The sequence below is a fragment of the Phoca vitulina genome, unplaced genomic scaffold, assembly GCF_004348235.1.
Source record: "Phoca vitulina isolate PV1807 unplaced genomic scaffold, GSC_HSeal_1.0 scaffold21, whole genome shotgun sequence".
Classification (NCBI taxonomy): domain Eukaryota; kingdom Metazoa; phylum Chordata; class Mammalia; order Carnivora; family Phocidae; genus Phoca; species Phoca vitulina.
Genome location: NW_022589724.1, coordinates 3,179,954 through 3,203,461, shown reverse-complemented (window position 1 = coordinate 3,203,461; position 23,508 = coordinate 3,179,954). Strand labels below are relative to the sequence as shown.

The 23,508-nt window shown below is 37.4% G+C and overlaps 1 protein-coding gene across 2 annotated transcripts in view; it reads left to right on the top strand.

The window, feature by feature from the left end:
- Nucleotides 1-23,508, top strand: part of TEX10 (testis expressed 10) — a 61,912-nt gene that overhangs the window by 8,914 nt on the left and 29,490 nt on the right. For both annotated transcript variants that reach the window (XM_032418337.1, XM_032418336.1), the window contains exons 5-8: nt 4,532-4,644; nt 19,058-19,296; nt 20,021-20,156; nt 22,053-22,228. In XM_032418337.1, coding sequence (XP_032274228.1) covers nt 4,532-4,644; nt 19,058-19,296; nt 20,021-20,156; nt 22,053-22,228 — 664 coding nt within the window. The remainder of the gene's footprint in view (nt 1-4,531; nt 4,645-19,057; nt 19,297-20,020; nt 20,157-22,052; nt 22,229-23,508) is intronic.

Sequence of the window (23,508 nt, the reverse complement as noted above, 5' to 3'; positions counted from 1 at the left end):
GTAGCAGAAATGGACCACACTGAAGATCTCATAACCAACCCTGAGTTGTTTTTAAACTATGATTTAGAGAAGTTACATACAGACTTGATTAGTGCATGCTCTTTTGTTTTCTCTTGATAAGGGATATAAGATCAGAAAACATCTGTAAAAGTTATAATTACTATATGTAGGTAAGCTGTAGTTGTAGACATGGTGTTAGTGAAATTAACCTAAGATTTTAAGTCTATGCAGATTTTTACTAGAAAAGCTGATGGTAAAAGACGTGTTTTGTGATGATTAAATTTATCTACTGTTTGGGGGGAGAATTGAATGGTGGCAGCTTTTTTGTATTTTTTTAAAGATTTTATTTATTTGAGAGAGAGAGAGCACATGAGAGGGGGGAGGGTCAGAGGGAGAAGCGGACTCCCTGCCCAGCAGGGAGCCTGACGTGGGACTGGATCCTGGGACTCCAGGATCATGACCTGAGCTGAAGGCAGTCGCCTAACCAACTGAGCCACCCAGGCGCCCTGGTGGCAGCTTTTTAAAAGTGCTGTAGTGTAGAGAATATGCTATATAGTCCATGGTGCAAGTAAGGAAGAACAAGCTCTGAGATTAATTGGTGTTAAATTAATATGATAGCACACTTAAAAAGGACAGCTGCAGGAACAATACTTAAAAGCTCGAAGCATCTGGTTTTTAGAATTCCTGCAAGGACTTTTGACTAGGCAGGTGTGAATCTTTGAAGTTGCCTACATATGTACAAAACTGACAATGGAGTTTTTTGGTTTTGTTTAATTCTTTCTATTTCAGGCTAATAGGCTGTATAAAATAAGATGGGGTTAACTTAAAAGTAGTACTTGATAATCTTGAAAAGCATTATGGAATCATACTAAAGTATGTATTTTAAGAGCTTGCTCTAACGCTAATAACCCATTACCCATCATCTGTAGTGTTGTTAAATGAATTGCTTTTTCAAATAGCATGGCATTTTATTGACTACAATTTTGAGCCTGTCTCATGATTCATTTGCATACATTGGCAAAGAAATTGATCGGGGCTGGGGGTAGGATGTATGATTTTATGAAAGGAAAGCTTACTGTCTTTTATGGCAGTCTGTGATGTAGGCTAATGACAGTAGTAATGCATACAGCTTTTTAGAAAAGTATATGTTATTTGCAGTCTTGAATGGATTTATCTGAACCTGGGATAGAAAGTAAAAGTAATGATATCAACATAAATCTTAAGTACTAGTCTTTCCTTCATTTTTAGAAGGCTAAGGAATAAAGATTCTGGGCATTTTGGTGTTTGGTGACGTATGGACACTGAGTATTGTTATTCCTTTAGTAATAGTATTTGTAACTAGATAGAATGGTAGGACCAAATGCAAATTCATTAATTATGCTAGTTTTATATCATCCACTATCATTCAGATAACATTGTCAAAAGACCTAACCACTGCCTTAATTTTATGGCTATTTAAAGTTGTATGCTTTAGAACTATTCCATGCTATTCTAATACAACTGTATTTATTAGCAGTTCATTAATGCAGGACACTAAGTTCAGAAGACTGTTTTGCGTAGACCTTTGAAGGCAACATAGAATACTAAATTGGGCTACTGTTTAAAATTCAAATGAACTGAAGGAAGTTTAATTCAAATAGAAATAGTATTTAAAAGCATACACTGGTAGAATTCTCTAATTTACCTTGGCAAAATGGGTTATGTTGAACTGTAATAATTGGATATCCATTATTTTAGAGACAAAGTATAAATATGTATGTGAGTTGTACAAGGTGACATTAAAATGCAATAATTTATTTTTCATTACCATTCTCACTGTTCCCCTCTCTCACTGACCTTCAGTTATAGCTTAGTAGTTAATAATAGTAGTTAATATTGTGTGACCTGTAACAGCTCAAACTTTAAAGGAGGGATGAAATGGCATTCCTTGGCCTTAAATGCAAATTGTGTCCCACAAGCTGGATTGTAGCTCTTCTCTCAGAAGATGTATAGGTCTTCTGTTGATAAATTGGCATCTAGATTAGGCACAGTCTTAGGATAACTGTTTGCTTTTAGGTTTTGCTAAATGTGTTTATTTGCTGCACAATTGAAAAATCTCGTTTCTACCTAAATAGTGTTTTTTTTAAAGCCTTTTTAGAAATCTGAACTCTCTGATCTTTGCTTTAAAAAGAAATCTGAAGGTACATTAAATCGTATTTGCAGTGGTTGAATACTCGTCCTTACTGAGGTTGCTTATTTCTGATACACTGTATCCTTAATCTATAGCTAGTTTTAAAAATGAAATGCAATTTAACTTTTTAATTTACTTGGATTTTGGGGTCTTTGCGGTCTTGTATTAATAGCCTCAGGGTCAGTATTATAATTATTACAGAAATTATATTATATCTTAGCTTTATATTGTATTGTGATCTTTATGTGTCTCATTGCTGATGTCTTTTCCCCATGAAGATTAGAATTTGTGAAGAACGGTCAGATGCAATCATGCATCAAGGATTTGTTGAGCATCAATAAATGTGGCTGTTTAAGTTAATTAAAATTCAGTTCTTCAGTCATACTAGCCACATTTGAAGTGCTCATGTAGGTACACGTGGCTAGTGGCTGCAGTATTAGACAACACAGATGAAGAAAATTCCATCATTGCAGGGTTGCTTGCCCTCACAGTATACTTACCTTCTGGTAGGGTTGATGGATGGAAACAAATATATAATGTCAATGCTAAGAGGAAAGATGAAAGTAAAGCAGGGTAAAGAGAGAACAAGTGCTCGAACAGAATGAGGGGGAGCTATTTTAAATAGGTGGGGAGGAAATGTTTTCATGACTTTTGAATGGCACTGGTGAAGTTAAAGGAGCAAGTCTTGTAAAGACCTGTGGGAAGAACCTTTCAGTCTTCCCAACCTTCCAGTAGGGACTAGCAAGTGTAAAGCCCCTGAAAGTGAGAACAGATTGACGTATTTGAGGAATGGCAGGAAAGCCTGTGCAAGTGAGGTACTAGGATAATGGTAGAAGATGAGTGAGAAAAAGTGACAGTGGCCAGATCATGTGGGACCCTATGGCCATGGTAACAAGTTTGGATTTTAACCTGAGTGTGATGAAAAGACAATGGAGGGTTTTCAGCAGGGGAGTGGCATGATCTGAATTATGTGTATTTAACTTTAATATGTTGAATTTGCAAATAGAACACTAGTGAACTTCCCTGTGGTCAGCATCTAGCTCTAGCAGGACTGTATGGCCCAACCTCACACCATCCATCCTATGGATTACCAGTCCTGCCCTACATATACACTTATTCCCTTTCTCCCTTCCTGTATTATTTTGAAGCAAGATTTATGTTTTAAAAGATCACCCTGGCTGCTATGCAGAGAATTGACTTTTGAGGAGGGCAGCAGGAAAAGTAGGGAGACCAGTTGGGAGGCTATTGCAGTAATCTAGGTAAAATGGTTGATTGGAGTAGAATGGTAACTAGTGTTGAAGCTATGAGAAGCAACTGGATTCTGATAAGCCAGTGGGACTGCTGATGTGCATAGTCAAGGAAAGAGAAGCAAGGATAATCCTGTGTTATGGTCCAAATGACAGTGTGACTGCTGGTGGTGAGAGTTCAGTTTATTCATGTTAAATTTTTTTAAAGATTGATTTATTTATTTTAGAGAGTGCATGGGGGGGCAGGGGTGAGGAGGGGACGGAGAGAGAAACCTAAGCAGACTCCCTGCTGAGTGGGGAACCTAACGCGGGGCTCAGTCCCATGACCCATGAGATCATGACTTGAGCCAAAACCAAGAGTTGGGCGCTTAATGGACTGTACCACCCAGGCACCCCTATTCATGTTAAATTTGAGATGCTTGTTAGAAGTCCAAAAGAACATGTTGAGTATACAATTATAGATTAGCATAAAGAGAAGAATCCAGAAAAGGATACTAAGGAGCTGTTGGGTGACCAGCTATTTTAAATACCCATATCCCAAGAAACCCTTCAATCCCTGGCAAAATGGAATGGTTGGTTCTCTGAATAGGAGGAAATAAGAGTGTTGTGATCTGGAATTAATGTTTTAAGTAGGAGAGAAAGACAGATTCATGAATACTGCAAGAATTTTGGAGAAGTGCATTGCTTTGTGACAATGTTAAATATGTTTAATTGGAAATAATAGAATTCCTGGGATATAGTTACTGTATAAATAGAACATTAGGTAGAAGACTTTCTGATACATTTTATATATATATTTTTTATATATATTGCATTAGTGGTTCAGATTAAGAATTTTCTTACATCTTATTTTCTCCCTTTTTATTCTCTTAAACAGTAGATAAAATGCAAGTAAAGATAATTACTAAGCACCAAAAAGATCTATGGGTGAGAATTGGATGCCCTAATATTTTATTCTGATTTTAAAATTTATTTACATCTTCTATCATGAACAAAAGGTTTATTATAACAGTAAATTTATAGTTGAATATTAACAAGTCAAATTTCTGCTTAAATTTGATTATTTTAAATAATTGTTTCTTATAGATTTTCTAATACTCGCTTATTTTAATAGGAGTCGTGGCTTCGAAAGAATTATCTTATTGATTTCAAACACCATTTTATGAGTCATTTTCCATATGCCTTAAAAGAAATAACCAAGCACAAAAGGAAAGAGACAAATAAAAGGTATTGTGATTCCTTCCACTGTATAGACTTGAAAAATTTTTTGACCTGAAATTACTAAAAAATAATTAGCCTTACACTGGAACTTTCTACACTGTGAGGGGTTCATATCTAAATTTTGTGAAATAAAACTAAAAGTAGCAGTAGTATGGCTAATCTTGAACAAGTCACTTTAAGCCTTAAAATTTTCATTTCTTTTAATTTTTAAAAATATATAGTGAATATTTTATGCAAAGTGAGTATCAGGTATCAAATTATGTAAATAATTTAATAAAATTTGTTGACCTGAATAGTTTATTTGGGAGCGGTACTATGTAATCTCTAAGCGAGAGTATCTTAAAGGTCATCTAGTTGTATCATTTATGTATGAGGAAAATGGTAATGAAACTAGTATCAGTATCAGTAAGAGGGATAATGGGAGGAAAAAACACAAAGGCTTATGGATTAGAAGATGGAGTTTAAAATTGTAAGCCTGGAAACTGTTTAAAATGTTTACCTCAAGTGAGAGCAAATAAATGTAAAAACAAGTTATCTAATAAAATTTTCTTGCTTCTTGAGGTGGGCCTGTGTTTCTATAAAGTGGTTTCCATTCATTATCGATGGACCGCTTCCATAGTTTGGTTATTGTAAATAATGTAAACATGGGGTGTGTGTGTCCCTTTGAATTAGTTTTTTTGTGTTTTTGGTGTAAATATCCACTAGTGTGATTTCTGGATCGTGGGGTAGTTGTAGTTTTAATTTTTTCAGCAACCTCCATACTGTTTTCCACAGTGACTGCACCAGCTTGCATTCCCACCAACAGCGTGTGGGTGCTCTTTTTTTCCTACATCTTCACGAGCACCTGTTTCTTGTGTTTTTGATTTTAGCCATTCTGACAGGTGTAAGGTGATATCTCATTGTAGTTTTGGTTTGCATTTCCCTGACAGTGAGTGATGTTGAGGTCTTTTCATGTGCTTGTTGGCCATCTGGATGTCTTGAAATTTCTGTTCATGTTTTCTGCTCATTTTTAATTGGATTATTTGTTTTTTAGGTATTGATTGTATCAGTTCTTTATATATTGTGGATACTAACCCTTTACTGGATATGTCATTTGCAAATATCTTTTTTTTTTTTTTTTAAAGATTTTATTTATTTGACAGAGACACAGCGAGATAGGGAACACAAGCAGGGGGAGTGGGAGAGGGAGAAGCAGGCTCCCCGCGGAGCAGGGAGCCCGATGTGGGGCTCCATCCCAGGACCCTGAGACCATGACAGCCCAAGGCAGACACTTAACGACTGAGCCACCCAGGCGCCCCTCATTTGCAAATATCTTCTCCCATTCTGTAGGTCGCTTTTTAGTTTTGTTGATTGTTGCTTTTTCTGTGCAGAAGCTTTATTTTGATGTCCCAGTAGTTTACTTTTGCTTTTATTTCCCTTGCCTCAGGAGGCATCTAGAAAAATGTTGTTACAGTCCATGTCAGATTACTGCCTGTGGTCTCTTCAAGGATTTTTATGGTTTCAGGTCTCACATTTAAATGGGTTTTCAATTCAGTTTGAATTTATTTTTGTGTATAGTGTAAGAAAGTGGTCCAGTTTCATTCTCTTGTGTGTAGCTGTCCAGTTTTCCCAACACCATTTGTTGAAAGACACTATCTTTTTCCTATTGTATATTCATTCCTCCTTTGTCGAAGATTAATTGACCATATAATTGTTGGTGTATTTCTGGTTTTCCTGCTCTAGTCCATTGATCTATGTGTCTAATGCCATTATCATACTGTTTTACTACCACTTTGCAATATAACTTTGAGTGTAACTGGAATTGTGATACCTCTAGTTTTGTTTTTGTTTTTCAAGATTGCTTTGGGTATTCGAGGTCTTTTGTGATTCCATACAAATTTTAGGATTGTTTGTTCTAGTTCTGTGAAAAATACTGTTGGTATTTTGATAGGGATTGCATTAAATCTGTAGATTGCTTTGTGTAGTACAGAAATTTTAACAATATTTGTTCTTCCAACCCATGAGCATGGATGGAATGTCTTTCCAGTTTTTTGCATTGTCTTGAATTTCTTTCATCAGTGTTTTTAAAGTTTTCAGAGTAGAGGTCTTTCACCTCTTTGGTTAAGTTTGTTCCAGGATACTTTATTATGTGGTGCAATTGTAAATGGGATTGTTTTCTTAATTTCACTTTCTGCTTGCTTCATTATTAGTGTATAAGAATGCAGTAGAGTTCTGTTCATTGATTTTGTATCCTGTGACTTTACTGAATTCATATATCAGTTCTAGTAGTTTCTGGGTGGAGTCTTTAGGGTTTTCTGTATATAGTATCATGTCATCTGCAAATAGAGTTTTATTTCTTTAACAACTTGGATGCCTTTTATTTCTTTATGTTGTCTAATTGCTGTGGCTAGGACTTCCATTACCATGTTGAAAAAAAGGGGTGAGAGTGGATATCCTTGTCTTGTTTTTGAGCTTACAGGAAAAGCGCTCAGTTTTTCACCATTGAGTATGATGTTGGCTATGGGTTTTTCATATAAGGCCTTTATTATGTTGAGCTATGTTTCTTCTGGACTTTATTGAGGATTTTTATCATGAATGGATATTGTTCTTGATCAGATGCTTTTTCTCCACCTGCTGAAATGTGCATATGGTTTTTATCCTTTAATTGATGTGATGTATCACATTGTTTTGTGAATATATATTTTTTAACATTGTATTTTTTTAAAGTGGGCTCCACACTCAACGTGGGGCTTGAACTCGACCCCAAGATCAAGAGTTGATGCTTTACCAGTTGAGCCAGCCAGGTGCCCCTTGTTTTGCAAACATATGTATATATTTTTTAAAGACTTTATTTATTTATTTGAGAGAGAGAGTGAGAGATCAGAAGCAGGGGGAGCATCAGAGGGAGAGGAAGAAGCAAACTCCCTGCTGAGCAGGGAGCCCAAAGTGGGACTTAATCCCAGGACCCTGGGATCATGACCTGAGCTGAAGGCAGACGTCCAACCGACTGAACGACCCAGGCGCATCTTGTTTTGTGAATGTTAAACCACCATTGCCTCCTGGGACTAAATCCCACCTGATCGTAGTATATGATACTTTAAAAATATATTGTTGAGGGCACCTGGGTGGCTCAGTCTTTGAGTGTCTGCCTTCGGCTCGGGTCATGATCCCGGGGTTCTGGGATCAAGCCCCGCATCGGGCTCCCTGCTCAGTGGGGAGCCTGCCTCTCCCTCTCCCCTCTGCCTGCTGCTACCTTTGCTTATGTTCTCCCTCTGTCAAATAAATAAAATCTTTTTTTTTAAAGATTTTATTTATTTATTTGACAGAGCGAGAGCACAAGCGGGGGAACAGTAGAGGGAGAGGGAGAAGCAGGCTCCCCGCCAAGCAGGGAGCCCGATGCGGGGCTTGATCCCAGGACCCTGGGATCATGACCTGAGCTGAAGGCAGATGCTCAACCATCTGAGCCACCCAGGTGCCCCGAGTCTTGTTTTTTTAATCCACTTTGTCACCCTGTGTCTTTTGATTGGAGCATTTAGTTCATTTACATTCAGAGTAATTACTGAGAGGTATGTACTTAATTGACAATTTGTAACTTGTTTCGCGGTTGTTTCTGGAGATTTTCTCTGATCTTTTTCTTGCTCTCTTTCATGGTTTGTTGGCTTTCTTTGTAATATAGTTGGATTCCTTTCCCTTTATTCTTTGCTATTCCAGATTTTTGATTTGTGGTTACCATTAGATTTGTACATAACATAGATTTGTACATACCATTAGATTTGTAGGTATAGGAGTCTATATTAGTTGTTGGTTGCTTAAGTTTAAACCTGTGCTTTACTCCTCTCCCTCCCATGTTTCAGGTATATGGTTTCATATAAAATATCCTTTTATTTTATGAATCCCTTGACTGATTTTTTTTTTTTTAAGATTTTATTTATTTGACAGCACAAGCAGGGGGTGTGGTAGGCAGAGGGAAAGGGAGAAGCAGGCTCCCTGCTGAGCAGGGATTTCCCCCACATGGGGCTTCATCCCAGGACCCTGGGATCATGACCTGAGCCAAAGGCAGACACTTAACTGAGACAGCCAGGTACTCTCCCTTAACTGATTTTTACAAATACATTTATTCTTACTGCTTTTGAGTTTTTTAATTTTATTGATTGATTGATTTTAGGGAGGGTGCGAGAGTGCTCCTGCAAGAGTGGTGGCGGAGGGGTAGAGGGGCAGAAGGAGAGAAACTCAAGCAGACTCTGTGGTGAGTGTGGAGTCGTATGCCAGGCTCGATCTCTTGACCTGGAGATGATGACCTGAGCCAAAATCAAGAGTCAGACCCTCAATTGACTGAACCATCCTGGCGCCCCCTCTGATTTTTACTTTTTATATTCTCACTTAAGGTCTTTCTTGCCATTCAGAGAGTCCCCTTTAATATTTCTTATAGGGCTGGTTTACTGATCATGAACTACTTTAGTTTTTGTTTGGGAAACGCTTTATCTCTCCTTCTGTTCTGAATGATAACCTTGCTGAATAGAGTATTCTTGGCTGCACATTTTTCCCTTTCAGTGCTTTGAATATATCTTGCCCCAGTCCCTTCTGGCCTGCAAAGTTTCTGCTGAAAAATTCACTGATAGCGTTATGGGATTTCCCTTTTATGTAACTGACTTTTTTTTCTCTTGCTGCTTTTAAAATTTTGTCTTTATCGCTAGTTTTTGCCATTTTAATTACTATGTGTCTTGGTGTGGATGGCCTTGGGTTGAATTTGGAGGAGGGGTGGAATCTCTGTGCTTCCTGAATCTGGATCTCTGTTTCCTTCCCCAGAGTAGGGAATTTTTCATTTATTATGTCTTCAAATAAATTTTCTCCCTTTTCTCTCTCTTCTGAGATCCCTATAATGCAGATGTTATTATGCTTGATGGAGTCATTGCATTCCCTAAGACTTTTCTCAGTTTGCATAATTTTCTTTCCTTTGCTCAGCTTGTTACTTTCTTTTTTTTTTTTTTAATATTTTATTTATTTATTTGACAGAGAGAGGGACAGTGAGAGCAGGAACACAAGCAGAGGGAGTGGGAGAGGGAGAAGCAGGCTTCCCGCGGAGCAAGGAGCCCGATGCGGGGCTCGATCCCAGGACCCTGGGATCATGACCTGAGCCGAAGGCAGACGCTCGACGACTGAGCCACCCAGGCGCCCCAGCTTGTTACTTTCTATTACTCTGCCTTCCACGTTGTTAATTCATTCCTCTGCTTCATTTAGCCTGCTATTTCTTCCATCGGGTGTATTTTAAATTTCATTTACTGTGTTCTTGATCTCTGATTGGTTCTTTTTTATCTCTGTATTAACGGTTTCTATGATGTCTTCCACTCTTTTCTCCAGTCTGGTATTTTCATGATTGTTATTTTAAATTCTCTATCAGGCATATTACTTGTATTTGCTTCACTTTGGTCTCTTGCTGTGATTTGCCTTATGAAGAAGAGGTCCTGGTTTCCCAGGGCCTGGCGCTTCAGAGTGTCTCCTATGTGTGTTGCATATGCTCTCCTGTTTGGTCTTGGCCTCTTTCCTTCAGTGTAGTTTACATAGGCTCTCTTGGCATATTGTGTGCAGTGTTTGATCCCCGGCAGGGTTTGGGCACATTTTAACAAGGTGTGTGGTGGTCTGCTTGTAAAAGTCTGCCACTGCCAGAACTGAGGTCCTCCTGGGTGTCAGGAGATGTGGCATTGTCAGGGTTTGTGCTGGGCTTCTGGGGGAGGGGCCTGCAGCTCTTGGATTCAGGCCAGTGGGACTAGGAAGGGCATATCTGCTGATGGGGTGGTGTGTGGTGGGTGGTGGGTGGGATGTGAATAAACTTGGTGGAAGCAAGTTAGGAGTGGTTGGCACCACGCTGGTTCCCGCAGGTGGCCATTGTTTTTGCTGGGGGGTGGGGAGGGAAATGGTGTCTGCCATGTCCTTTGTTCCTGGAGTCTCCCTGTGGTCTCTGCCTCTCTTGACCATGCTCTGAGATGAGCAAATCACTCTCCCTCCTGTCTGCCCCTGGAGTTTTCCACTTGCTGGTTCTGCACTATATCTGCAGGGGCTCTTTGTCTTGCTATCTCTTTTATCGCTGAACTCTGCTTCCTAACGCCTTCTGGGCTCTCACAGAGCCGAGTCCGCCAATTTCTAAAATTCCAGGCTTTAAGTCCTGCTAATTTTGAGAACTCACTTTCAAAGGCAAATATTCTGGAGATTCATCCTCCCAGTTTGTGGACTTCACAGTGTGAAAGTCTGTTTTCTGCCCTTCTCCATGCCACCAGCTCCCTCTCCATTGTGTCAAATGGCCATGGTCCATTTTGCTTCCAGACCGTGTCTTTGCTCTTCCTGTTTTCTTTAATGTGGCCCCTTTCTTGACTTTAGTTGTGGAATTTCTTCACATTGTGTATTTTAAATTTCATTCACATTGTGAGTTGTGGAGTCTTCTTCGGTGGTTTCCTGGGTAATTTACACTGATACTGGTGTTATCTAGTTGTATCCATGGGAGGAGGCAAGCTTAGTGTCCTCCTATTCTGTCATATTCCCAGCTGACTTTGCAGTTGTGGAATTTTTAGCAAAAGTAGATTGGCAATATAGCTAGCTTATTCTTCAGAAGATTTCCCAGGGATTCATTTTCAGGGACACTGGACTGCTCTCTTATTTCCGTAAGGAGCTGCATTGAATACTTAGTAGATAACCTGTGGAGGGCAACACAAGTTAAAGTTAGGGGAGACAACATTGTAACCCCAGTTAATTTTTGACCTGATGTTTAACTTTTTCATCTTCAGTTAAAATACAGAGTTACAAAGGATATTATTGATTTTTATTGTGGTAGGATACACATAACATGAAATTTGACCTTTTTAATCATTTAAAGTGTATGGTTCAGTAGTATTAAGTATATTTACATTGTTATGCAGCCATCACCACCATCCATTTCCAGAATTATTTTCATCTTCCCAAACTGGAAGTCTGTACCCATGAAACAATAACTCACCATGGTCCCCTATCACCAGCTCCTGGGAACCACTGTTCTACTTTTTGTCTCTCTTAATTTGACTCTTCTAGGTACCTCATATAAGCAGAACCAGAAAATATTTTTCCTTTTGTGTCTGGCTTAATTTCACTTAGGAGAATGTCTTCAGAGTTCATCCATATTGTAGCATGTACCAGCATTTTTTTCACTTTTTAAAAAAATAGATTGTATTTTTTAGAGCAGTTTTAGTTTCATAGTAAAGTTGAGCAGAAAGTACAGAATTGTCATGTACTCCTGCTCCCAGAAATACACAGCTTTCCTCACTGTTGGCATCCTGCACCAGAGTTAAACATTTGTTGCAATCTGTGAACCTACATTGACACATCATTTTCATCCCAAACCTATAGTTTACCTTAGGGTTCACTGTTGGTATTACAAATTCTGTGAGTTTTGACAAATATATAATAACATTTATCCACCGTTATAGTATCATGTAGGATAGTTTCACTGTCCTAAAAATCCTCTGTTCTCTGCCTATTCATCCTTCCCTTCCCCGTGTTTTTTTCATCACTTGAGAACTCTTTTTTTAAGTGCTAAATAATGTTCCATTGTATGGATGTATCACAGTTTATGTATCCATTCTCGCACTTACTGAAGGACCTCTTGGTTGCTTCCAAGTTTTCTTCCTTTTTAAGGGTAAATAATACTCCATTGTACGTATATACCATATTTTGTTAATCTGTTGATCTATCAGTGGATGATGTTTGGGTGGTTTCTACCATTTGGTTACTGTGAATAATGAATATTGATCTTCACATGTCCATTTGAGTCCCTGCTTTCAATTCTTTCATTTATATCAAAGGCTATAATTTTGTCATTGGAAATATTGACATTTAAAAAACAGTCTAGTCCTCTCTCAGAAAACTTTTTTTTTTAAGATTTTTATTTATTTATTTAATTGACAGGACAGCAAGAGAGGGAACATAAGTGGGGGGAGAGGGAGAAGCAGGCTCCCCACTGAACAGAGAGCCCGACGCGGGGCTCGATCTCAGGACCCTGAGATCATAACTTGAGCTGAAGGCAGACGCTTTACTGACTGAGCCACCCAGGCGCCCCTCTTTCTTTTTCTTTTAAAGATTTTATTTATTTTAAAGAGAGAGTGAGATCAGGGGGAGGGGCATAGGGAGATTGGAGAGACGGAGGAGAATCTTAAGCAGACTCAACACTGAGCACAGAGCCCAATGTGGGGCTTAATCTCATGACCCAAGCCGAAATCAAGAGTCGGACGCTTAATGGACTGAGCCACCCACGTGCCCCTAAGAAAACTTCTTTTTGTGCTCAGAATTTATTAATCTATGTGGTGATTATTCCAACAAGGTAATTCTAATATGTACTGGGAACAAATACTGTAACCGAAATCACAGGAGTTCACTCCTTGGTGGGTTACTATAGAGATTACACCAGGTGGAGTTGTCACACAACAGAACCTATTTGCTGTAAATAAGGAGATCATGGGGAATAACTTCCAAAGCCTTGATTCCCTGAGTATGGGTGAGCACGTTCTTCTTATTTAGGGTTTAGGATGAATATTGAGAAAGGGGAGCTTTGTCATCACATGTGAAGGCAAGCGTAAGTTTGTGCAGACATTATTAGGAAGCATGCCTGTACATGCATGCTATGTTATGAACCTTGTGTCCCTCCTGGGGTGGAGACTTTAACATTATAATGAAGCAGAGGTAACTGTCAGACAGGGGAAGGGGCTTCGGGCAAGCTCTTAGGGTATAAACTGGATGGAGTCTTGAGCTCCTTATCTTAGGTAAGGAATGCAGGGCCTTGCTTACTTTTGAAACAGCACTGGGAGTTTCACCACTGATTTATTATTTCTGTTACGGTTAGCCTATTTACTGGCCTGTTAGTTTTTGCATTCCTCTAGTTCCCTTAAAATCCTTAACTACTGAGGTTTTTGTATTTCTTTGTTATTTTGACACCTCCTAGGATGTGCTGTAAGAGATGTGCTTAGGCTAGTAGAGCCAGTGGGGTATTGACCAGGGAAAATAGGAAAATAGCTGGGGACCTAAAATGACTTGTGTCATGAAAGCTGTGTCTTGTCTTCTGTTGGGGGCCCCGAATCTTTCTGTTTACAATACAGTTAAGTCTTGCTTTTGGCCTACAAATCAACTTGTGAGAGCAGAAGTTCACTACTGACTACAGTAGTCTGCTAGTTGGGAAGATTTACTATTATGCTGGGAAAATTAGTTTATTTTTCGAGAGTTAATGGAGAGCTTTGATTTGGCAAGTTGAGGTTGATTAAGTGCTGGTTGGGTTGTTGGGAATTTATTGCAAAATGTATTAGGAAAGATTGGTTTTCTGCTTATGGTATTGACAGGTTTCTTTTAGAAATTCTATTTGTCTTTAAAAAGTGAGCTATATTAAAGAAACATGTAAATATTCAGACAGTATGTGAATGATTAAATTTTAGAAAAAATTACTAGCAAATAGATTTCTTTGTGGGAAAATAAGGACAAAATAGGGCCCAGAGAAAGAGAGGAGCAGGAATTGAGTGTGTAAGGAGGCAGAATTCAAAAGGAAATTGACTTGCAGTTTTATCTGTAGAAGAAATTTGAGTTTCCTAAAGTTAAATTGAATAGAAATCTTTGTTAAGGGCAAAAGAAAAGATCACCTGGAACAGTGTAAAGTTTATTTGGTAAAAAGGAAGTTTGTTCGATGTGTTAATATATAGAAAATTTTCCTAACTGGTTTTAATAAGGATGCCACTGAAAATCCAGAATCTGAAATTCTTTTTTCTTTTTTTTCTTTTTCAAAATCTGAAATTCTTAGAGATGGGTATTACTTTGGGAGAACCTTAAGATAAACAGAACAAATTAGGTTGGGTATGGGGGAGGGAAGCTTACTGGGATATCCTATGAACAGTAGACCATTGTTGCTATTGTGAGACAGTTATAGTTAGCTGGCTTACTCTTACGTCATTTATCTAAGAAACAGTTCTCAAAGGGTGGTCTGTGACCTCTGGGTCTATAAAGTTAGACTATTTTTACAATTAAGACATTATTTGCCTTTTTGATTTTTCTGACATTTACACTGATGGTACAAAAACAGTGGTGGGTAAAACTGCCAGTATCTTAGCATCAGCTAAGGCAGTGGCACCAAACTGTACTAGTAAAACATTGTATTCTTCATCACTGTGCACTCACAGTTTAAAAGAACAAGCCAGAGCCACTTTCACATAAAAAGGTCCTTAATGAAGCAGTAAAAATTACTAATTTTATTAAGTCATGACCCTTAAGAACACTTTTTTTTTTTTTTTTTCATATTCAGTGTGATGAAATGGAACTGGGGTAAAATATTTTGGCTGCATATACAGGATGATGTTTGTCTCAAGAAATACATTTTTGTGATTATTCTACTTGTGAGTACTTTCTGTGACAGACACAATTTTAACTTGAAAGAATGACTGACAGACAAACTATGGTTATTCAGACTTGGGTATTTGGCAGTTATTTTCTCAAAATGAACAAAGAGCCTATCAATTCCAAGAAAACAACTGACAGTATTTGTGCCAATGATAACATTTGAGCTTTCCATCAAAAATTAGTATTTTGGAGAACTTGTATCCACCACCTGAGTTTTATTCATGTATTTTCTGGTTTTTTGCTCTTCGTTTTTTCATATGTCTGTTTCCATCCATCTGGGATCATTTAGAATCTGCTGGAGGTTGTGTTTTGTTTGTTTTGTCTAAAAATAATATTTTTTCTTCATTTCTAGAGAGTGTTTTAGCAGAGTGTAATACTCTAGGTTTGGCACTTCTTTGAGCACACTGACTTTACTATCTGCTGATTTTCATTGCTGTATTAAGAAGTCAGCTATGAGTCTAACTGTTGTTAGTTTACAAAATTCCTGTTCCCACTCCCCATGACTTTTCTTTTTATTTTCTGCAGTTTCACAATGATGTATCCAGGTGGGTTTTTTTTTTTTTTTTGATTTTTTTCTCCTTGGGATTCAGTGAACTTCTTAAATACGAGATCTTAAATCTCGAATGAAAAGTCTTTAAACAGATCTGATAAATTCTGATTAGCTTTAAAAGCATTACTGCAGTCCCATTTTTTTCCTTTCTGGTAAAGACTGATTAAACATATGTTAGACCTACTTACTGAATCTTCTATTTTTCTTTCTTTTTTTTTTTACCTCATACCTGCGAGCTTTTATTTTTTTATTTTTATTTTTTAAAGATTTTATTTATTTATTCATGAGAGACAGAGAGAGAGAGGCAGAGGGAGAAGCAGGCTCCCAAGGAGCAGGGAGCCCGATGTGGGACTCGATCCCAGGACCCTGGGATCATGACTTGAGCCGAAGGCAGACGCTTAACCATCTGAGCCACCCAGGTGCCCTGCGAGCTTTTAATTATTAAGCTTTGTTCAGCTGAGCTCAGATACAAATCCACTGAGTTTTTGTTTTTTCATTTGTATAATTTTTCTGTCCATTTGCTCCCAGCACCATTTGTTGAAAAGACTATCCTTTCTCCATTGAATTGGTTTTGCTGTTTTGTTAGAGATTAGTTGATTAGATTTTTGTGGGTCTGTTTGGAGCTCTTTGTTCCATTAACCTATATGTGTCTGTTCTTTTACCAATTCCATGATGTCTTGATTACTGTAGTTGTATAGTAACTCTTGAAATTGGGTAGAATGAGTCCTCTCGCTTTGTTCTGCCTCAGTCTTGGGTTGGGCATTTTAGGTCTTTTGCCTTTCCATATAAACTTCAGAATCAATTTATTGACGACTACAGATAGAATGCTGGGATTTTGATTTGAATTGTGTTGAACTAGTTGGGAGGAATTGTTATTTAAACCACTGGTATAGAGCAAAATTGGAATTAAGTTTTACCTAAGAGCTGTTTCTATTTCCAGTTCACCTTTACCCTGGATAATATATGAAAGTCCCCATGTTTGGCAGGCCCTGGGCTCTGATTTTTCCGTGAGGCCACTAAAAGGTTACATCAGTTTTGCAGCTTTTTCTTTGGAATTGGCATTTACCCTAAGGACAAAGCCTTGAGTGCTAGTATCTTGCTTTTTTTTCATAGAGGTTGGGACCCAGTAAAATGTTCATTATCTTCTTAGCTCTTGAATACTTCTGAGGTTTTTAAAAAATGATTTCATCTAGTTTTAATGTTGTTTTCAGGAAGGGGATTAGTTGTAATCACCTACATTACTGTTACTGAAAATTGGAGTATTTGCATTAACGTGCTTCCCTTATAGAATTGATGGTTGGCATATTTAGTCCTTAAAAATTTGTATGAAGTATTGGAGGAGCAGAATGAATTCTCCCAAGTTTGAAGTGTCCATTGAGAACTTCCAGATAGTAATAGATTATGCTGCTTGAGATAAACCTAGGGTAGATCTTGGTAAGCTCTACTTCTGAAGAAATGTGGCAATTAAGTTTTTGTGTGGTCTAGTTAATGTTAAAATGTGCTTTGGTTTTGGGCACTGGGCAATTTGGCAAAAAACCTTGTAGTAATTTGGGTTTGTGGTGTGTAGACTGCTAGTTATCTGTCCCATTCTCATTCATTCCTTTCTTAAATTCCAGTGTTTAGCTAGGAATAGGTCTATACAAAATAACTGGATTTCCTGCTTCTTTTGCAGCTAGGCGTGGTCATGTGAGTAATTTTCATTAAATAGCTTGGACTTCTTCTGGTGTCAGACTTGTACTTTGAGTTGTCTGTTGGCTATCTCTGCCTGGAATTACACCAGAGACACTACAAGCTCCACATATCAAAAGTAATATTTATTTTCTGGATCTCTGCTCCTTCATTTATCTAGTCACCAGTGCTAAAACTTTTGATTCCTCCAATTCCCACCATCCCCAAACTCATATACATGTATACACTTAAACAAACTTCAAATCCGGCTAATTTTTTTTTTAAAGATTTTGTTTATTTATTTGAGAGAGAATGAGAGAGCGAGCGAGCACATGAGAGGGGGAGGGTCAGAGGGAGAAGCTGACTCCCCGCTGAGCAGGGAGCCTGATGTGGGACTCGATCCCAGGACTCCAGGATCATGATCTGAGTCGAAGGCAGTCGCTTAACCAACTGAGCCACCCAGGCACCCCAAATCCAGCTAATTTTTATTCTTCGTAAATGGTCCCGCCTTCTCCCAGTCCATACAACATTGACCTTGGTTCTTGAGATCGTCATGTCTTGCCTAGATTGCTACAATAGCCAAATAACTGCTGCTTTGTTTTTGTTTGTCTTTTTTTTTTTTTTAAGATTTTATTCATTTGAGAGAGAGAGCACTAGTGAGGGGAGAGGCAGAGGGAGAGGGAGAAGCGTACTCTCCGCTGAGCAGGGAACCCAATGTGGGGCTCAATCCCAGGACTGGGAGATCATGACCTGAACAGAAGGCAGACACTTAACCAACTGAGCCACCCAAGCGCCCCTGCTTCTTTGTTTATAGTCTTGTAACTCTGATTTTTCCTTTTCTGTCTCCACAAATCACCCATCTGAAATAAGTTTTCAACCATGTTACTCAAGTGGTTGCAGAATTAATTTTAGTGCCCTTAGCCTCCCTGACTCTTTGTAATCTGGTTCCATTTTACCTTTCCAGGCTCATCTGTCATTCCTAACCCTACATTTGATGCTCTGATAGCACCAGATTTCTTTTATTTCCCTTCCCATGCATTCTTGGTTCTTCATTACTGTGTCCTTGCTCATGCTTGATATAGATTAACCTTTTCCTTTAAAATTGGTCAGATTTTTTATTTTAATTAACTTTACATTTTTTGAAACCTGAAATAAATAGGCTTTGCTGTTGAATATGCCATAGTCTGAAATAGGTATTTATATTCTAAGTTGCGATTTCTGTTTTTATTGAAAGTATTTATTTGAGATTTTTTTTTTTTGAGATTTCTTTTTTGAAATTTCTTTGAAGCTTTGAAAGAAATTTGTTTTATTTGGCTAGGAAAAAACGATTTTAATACGTGTATCGTGTAAGTTGTTTCAGAACAGTGCTTATCTGGACCAGTCTCCTTATGTCACACATATGGAAATTGTGGCCAGGAGAAATTAGTGATTATGTGGTGAGTTAGAAGCAGAGTCAAGATCTCCTGTGACCTACATCCAAATATAAGTATCTGCTTTAAAAAAATCTTTAAGCATGTTGAGGTTCTCAAGTCTTATCTCCAAATTACGTTTAGGATTACCAAGCATTGTTACAAGGGCCTTTACTTTTTGTGTGAAGAGGAATTTGGGTAATGAACTGAGCAGTATACAAATTCATGTCTTCTTAACAGCCTAAAGGAATGGTTTATTTATAAAACGATGGCCTAAACCTTGCCTCTGTACCTGTCTTCTTGGCAGTTTATTTTAGAAGGAAATATTTTGACCCATTGATAGATTATTTTAAATATTCTAAGTGAAGCAGGCATGGTAGATATAACACTTTATAGATGTGTCTTTGTTTATTTTTAGCATCAAGCATTGCACGATTCTCTCCAATAATGTAGATCATCTATTACTGAATTTAACACTGTCTGATATCATGGTCTCCCTGGCAAATGCCTCAACTTTGCAGAAGGATTCCAATTGGATAGAAATGATAAGGAAATTTGTGACAGAGACCCTTGAAGATGGCTTTAGGCTAAATAGTAAGCAGCTGAACAGATTGCTTGGGGTATCATGGAGATTAATGCAGATACAACCCAACAGAGGTAGGTGTTACTGCTTTGTCTTCTTAAGAGAGGAGCTCTTATGCATGCTGTTAGGGTCTAGCTTTGAATTAATCACTTTCAGACATTCCATGAGTCAGGTTAATTACATTCAAGCCATAAAAGGTAGCTTGTATAAGTATAAAGGACTATCTACTTGAACATCGAAGTTTTTTATGGCTCAGAGAATCTCTGTCAGTGAGTAGGTGCACTCTGAAGCAATATGGTAACATTTCTAGTAGATTACAGACTTGAGTAAAATAAGATAGGTATTACTAAGAGGAAATGCCATTGAGCCTAAGAAATACCCTTCTCTGGTCTAGTTTGATTAGAAATTGAGCACTTTTCCCTTTTATCTGTATAGAATCCTCTACCTTTGTTCTAGCCTGAAGTTATGTCACATTAAGTTCTTTTTTAGTGTGACTTACTAATTCTTTTCATTCAAAAACAAAGCTTTCCTGTTTGATTCCCATCTTATTCATCTTTCTAATATCCTGGTTGTCATCACTACATAGGTTTGTTGTCCCTTAGGAAAATTTATACTATAATCTCTGGTTGGTTTGACTTTTATAGTAGGTCCTTGCTACAGGACTTCAGTGGTAGTTACCAGTTTGTAACTAAGATCTGCTTTGTCATAGGAACAAAGTAAAGTGCTTCTGTGCTTTTAGAGGAATTAGAGCTGGTGAAGAAATATTTTTGCTTCATATGAAGTTGTTTTTGTTTTTAGAGGCTACAGAGTCTCTCATCAAGGCAGTTTATACATTGTATCAGCAGAGAGGCCTTCTCCTTCCAGTTCGGACTTTGTTACTGAAGTTTTTCAGTAAAATCTATCAAAAAGAAGAACTGAGATCTTACAGAGTCAGGTAAAGTTTCATTTATTTTGCCTTTCTTTTTCTTGTGGGTTTTTTTTTTTTTAGTCTATTTAAATAGGACAAAAGAGTGATAAAATCTTTGGAGGAGTTCACTTTTTATCTCGTTTGGTTGCATGTAAGAAAAGATATAAAATTGTATAAATAAGCATATATAATGGTGCCAGTAATCTTTTTGTATATAACCAAGCAGACAAGCGGATAAAAGCCTCTTTGAGCTTGTATTTCCACTTGTCCATTTATATCTTAAGGACAATTGGAATAACCTGTAGCAGCCTCAGCCTTTCTTTTGCTTTCCATAAAAATTATGGAGGTTGAACCACTAGCCCTTAATTACATTGGGTTATATGGTATAAGAATGAGGACGATAGAAGATGAGAATGTTTCTGGCTTAGTTTGGTGCTATCAAGGGAGATGGACAACACAAAGAGTAGAATTAAGGAATTAATTTTTTGATGTGAGTTTGAGGTATATTTCAGATAGGAAGATATCTTGAGGCAGAAGATAAGGGTTGGGGATACCTCAGCATACATAGGTAGTTGAAACATTTGAGTCTTTAGTACAAACCAGGTGCTTTTCATAATTTATCTAAATCTCATACTCCTACTATGAGGTGTAGGTACTGTTACTTTCCTTTTATAGGAGGAAACTGAAGCTTAGGTTAAATAAGTTGGTGAGTGTCCTATAACTAATGGGAAACAGAGCTGGGACTTAAGTTCAGGCCTGTGTGACAAAAAGGTCATGCTTAAATCATTAAGCTCTTGAGGTGCAGCAAAAGTGATTGCTGTTACCTGAGTAAAGAGACATTGGAGCTTTACCAGGTACAAGTACAGTTGACCCTTGAACAATGTGGGGGTTAGGGACACTGACACATACCCCCACTTCCCCCACCCCCTGGCGCGCGGTCAAAACTCTGTGTGTAACTTTTGACTCCCCCAAAACTTTAGTAATAGCCTACTGTTGACTAGAAGCCTTACCGATAATAACAGTTGTTATACACATATTTTATGTTACATACATTATAGTCTTAAAATTACATCTGACTTCTTAGATGTATTTATGTTACATATTTTCTTTTTTTTTCTTTTTTTTTTTTTTTAGATTTTATTTATTTATTTGACAGAGGGAGACACAGCGGGAGAGGGAACACAAGCAGGGGGAGTGGGAGAGGGAGAAGCAGGCTTCCCGCGGAGCAGGGAGCCCGATGCGGGGCTCGATCCCAGGACCCTGGGATCATGACCTGAGCCGAAGGCAGACGCTTAACGACTGAGCCACCCAGGCGCCCCTATGTTACATATATTCTTAAAGTTACACCCTAACTTCTAAGAAGAATATAATATTTTCAGTATTTCTAGGCTATGCACTTTGTGAGGTTTTCAAATTGTTGCAGTTCTCCAAAAAATTTTCCAATATATTTATTAAAAAAAAAAACAAAAAAAACCTGCTTGTAAGTGGAGCCACGCAGTTGAAACCCATGTTGTTCAAGGGTCAGCTGTGTACTGAAGAACTAAAAATAACACAGGTTCAAAGCCATTTAGTCTGGGAGCACCGTTTATTGAATGCATCAATGAGTTAATATAGTATAATAGCTAACAATTAAATAGTAGAAAGAGTAGTAGTGTCTGTGTTTTTTAAGATAAACATACAATTTAGATAGTGCCCCAAATTACATGGTCTTTTTAATTTAGTGGGTAAAACCCTGGAAAATGCTATAGCTAAGTAAACGATGCTGCCATTCTTAGAAGCTCTCAAATGTTTACATGAGTACATGTGTTCTTGGTAGATGATTTGTTACTCTGTGGTATATTCAGGTAAAAAAATTTTTTTTGTTTAAACTTCCCTTGTCTTTGGAAATTATACTTTATTTTTTTCTTATTTGGTGTTTCTTAGATATCGTAGTAAGGTGTTATCCCGTTGGCTGGCTGGTTTACCATTGCAGCTTGCTCACCTTGGTTCCCGAAATCCTGAGCTCTCAACACAGCTTATTGATATCATCCATACTGCGGCAGCACGAGCAAATAGAGAATTACTAAAAAGTTTACAAGCTTCTGCTCTGCGAATCTATGGTAAGGGTTTAACTGTGTAGGTAGCCATTGATCTACCCTGATTTAGGAAGGAAGTTTCTAAGGAGAACGCTTTAGGTTTGCCTTTCCTTTAAATTATTATAAATTGGCCATACCATGGTTAAATTGCCAAAACAAAATAAAATTTCAAACAGTAAATTCATTTTCAATAGTAAGTATTTTTTATTAGGATAGTTTTAGAAGGTTTAATGGTTGTAGATGCTTCTTGGATTCTAAAATTGTCTTTTCAGCCACCTGCTGTTCACAAATTCAGAACTGATCAGGAATTTTTAAAAAATTCCTTTGAAGCTTTGGCAGCACAATTACTTAATCATAATGGATATCTTGTATGACTTCCATGTATTTATATATTTTTTTTCATCTCTGGAACTATTTCACATTTTAAGCAAAAATACCAATAAGAGCATACCAGGATATATATGTATATATAATTTATTATTGAGATGTAGTTCACATATGATAAAATTTGCCATTTTACAATGTACATTTCAGTGTTTTTAACATATTCCCAAAGTTGTGCAGTCTGTCTGATTCCAGAATATTTTTATCACCCCAAAAAGAAACTATACCCATTAGTAGTCCTTCCCAGCTCCTGGCACACAAATTACTTTTCTGTCTCTATGGATTTGCCTATTTTGAACATTTGTTATAAATGGAATATTATAATATGGGGCCTTTTGAATCTGGCTACTTTTATTTAATGTACTGTTTTCAGCATTCATGCATGCTATAGCGTGCATGTATCTGAACTTTATTTTTTTTTTTTATTGCTGAGTACTGGTATTCCATTATATGGATCTTTCACTTATATTTATCCATTCATTAAGTGAGGGACATTTGGTTTGCTTCCACCTTTTTGGGGTTATATTTTTAAGTCTTTTTTTTCAATATTGCTTGTATGTATTATCTTTTGCTTTAAATTAGGTTGATATTGTAACTGTCACTGTTTAGCAAAAGTGCTTGTTTTTTACTGTTTTACTTTGTGTTCAGTCCCTTTACCCTTATATCAAAGTTCTTATTTCAAACTGACACTTGGATATTATGGAATTATTACAGTGTTAAATATATCTTAAAATAATGATTATGTTCATTGTTTTACTTTAGAAAATAGTTTAAGTTAAACATACACTTTATGATAAAACTTTTTTTATGTAGTTGATACATTGGAATTCAGTTTAACACAGTAAAAAGTAATCTTTATTGATTTAACCTCTGTGTATCTTTTATATCTTTATAAATTCATCTTTTATGAACTTAATATG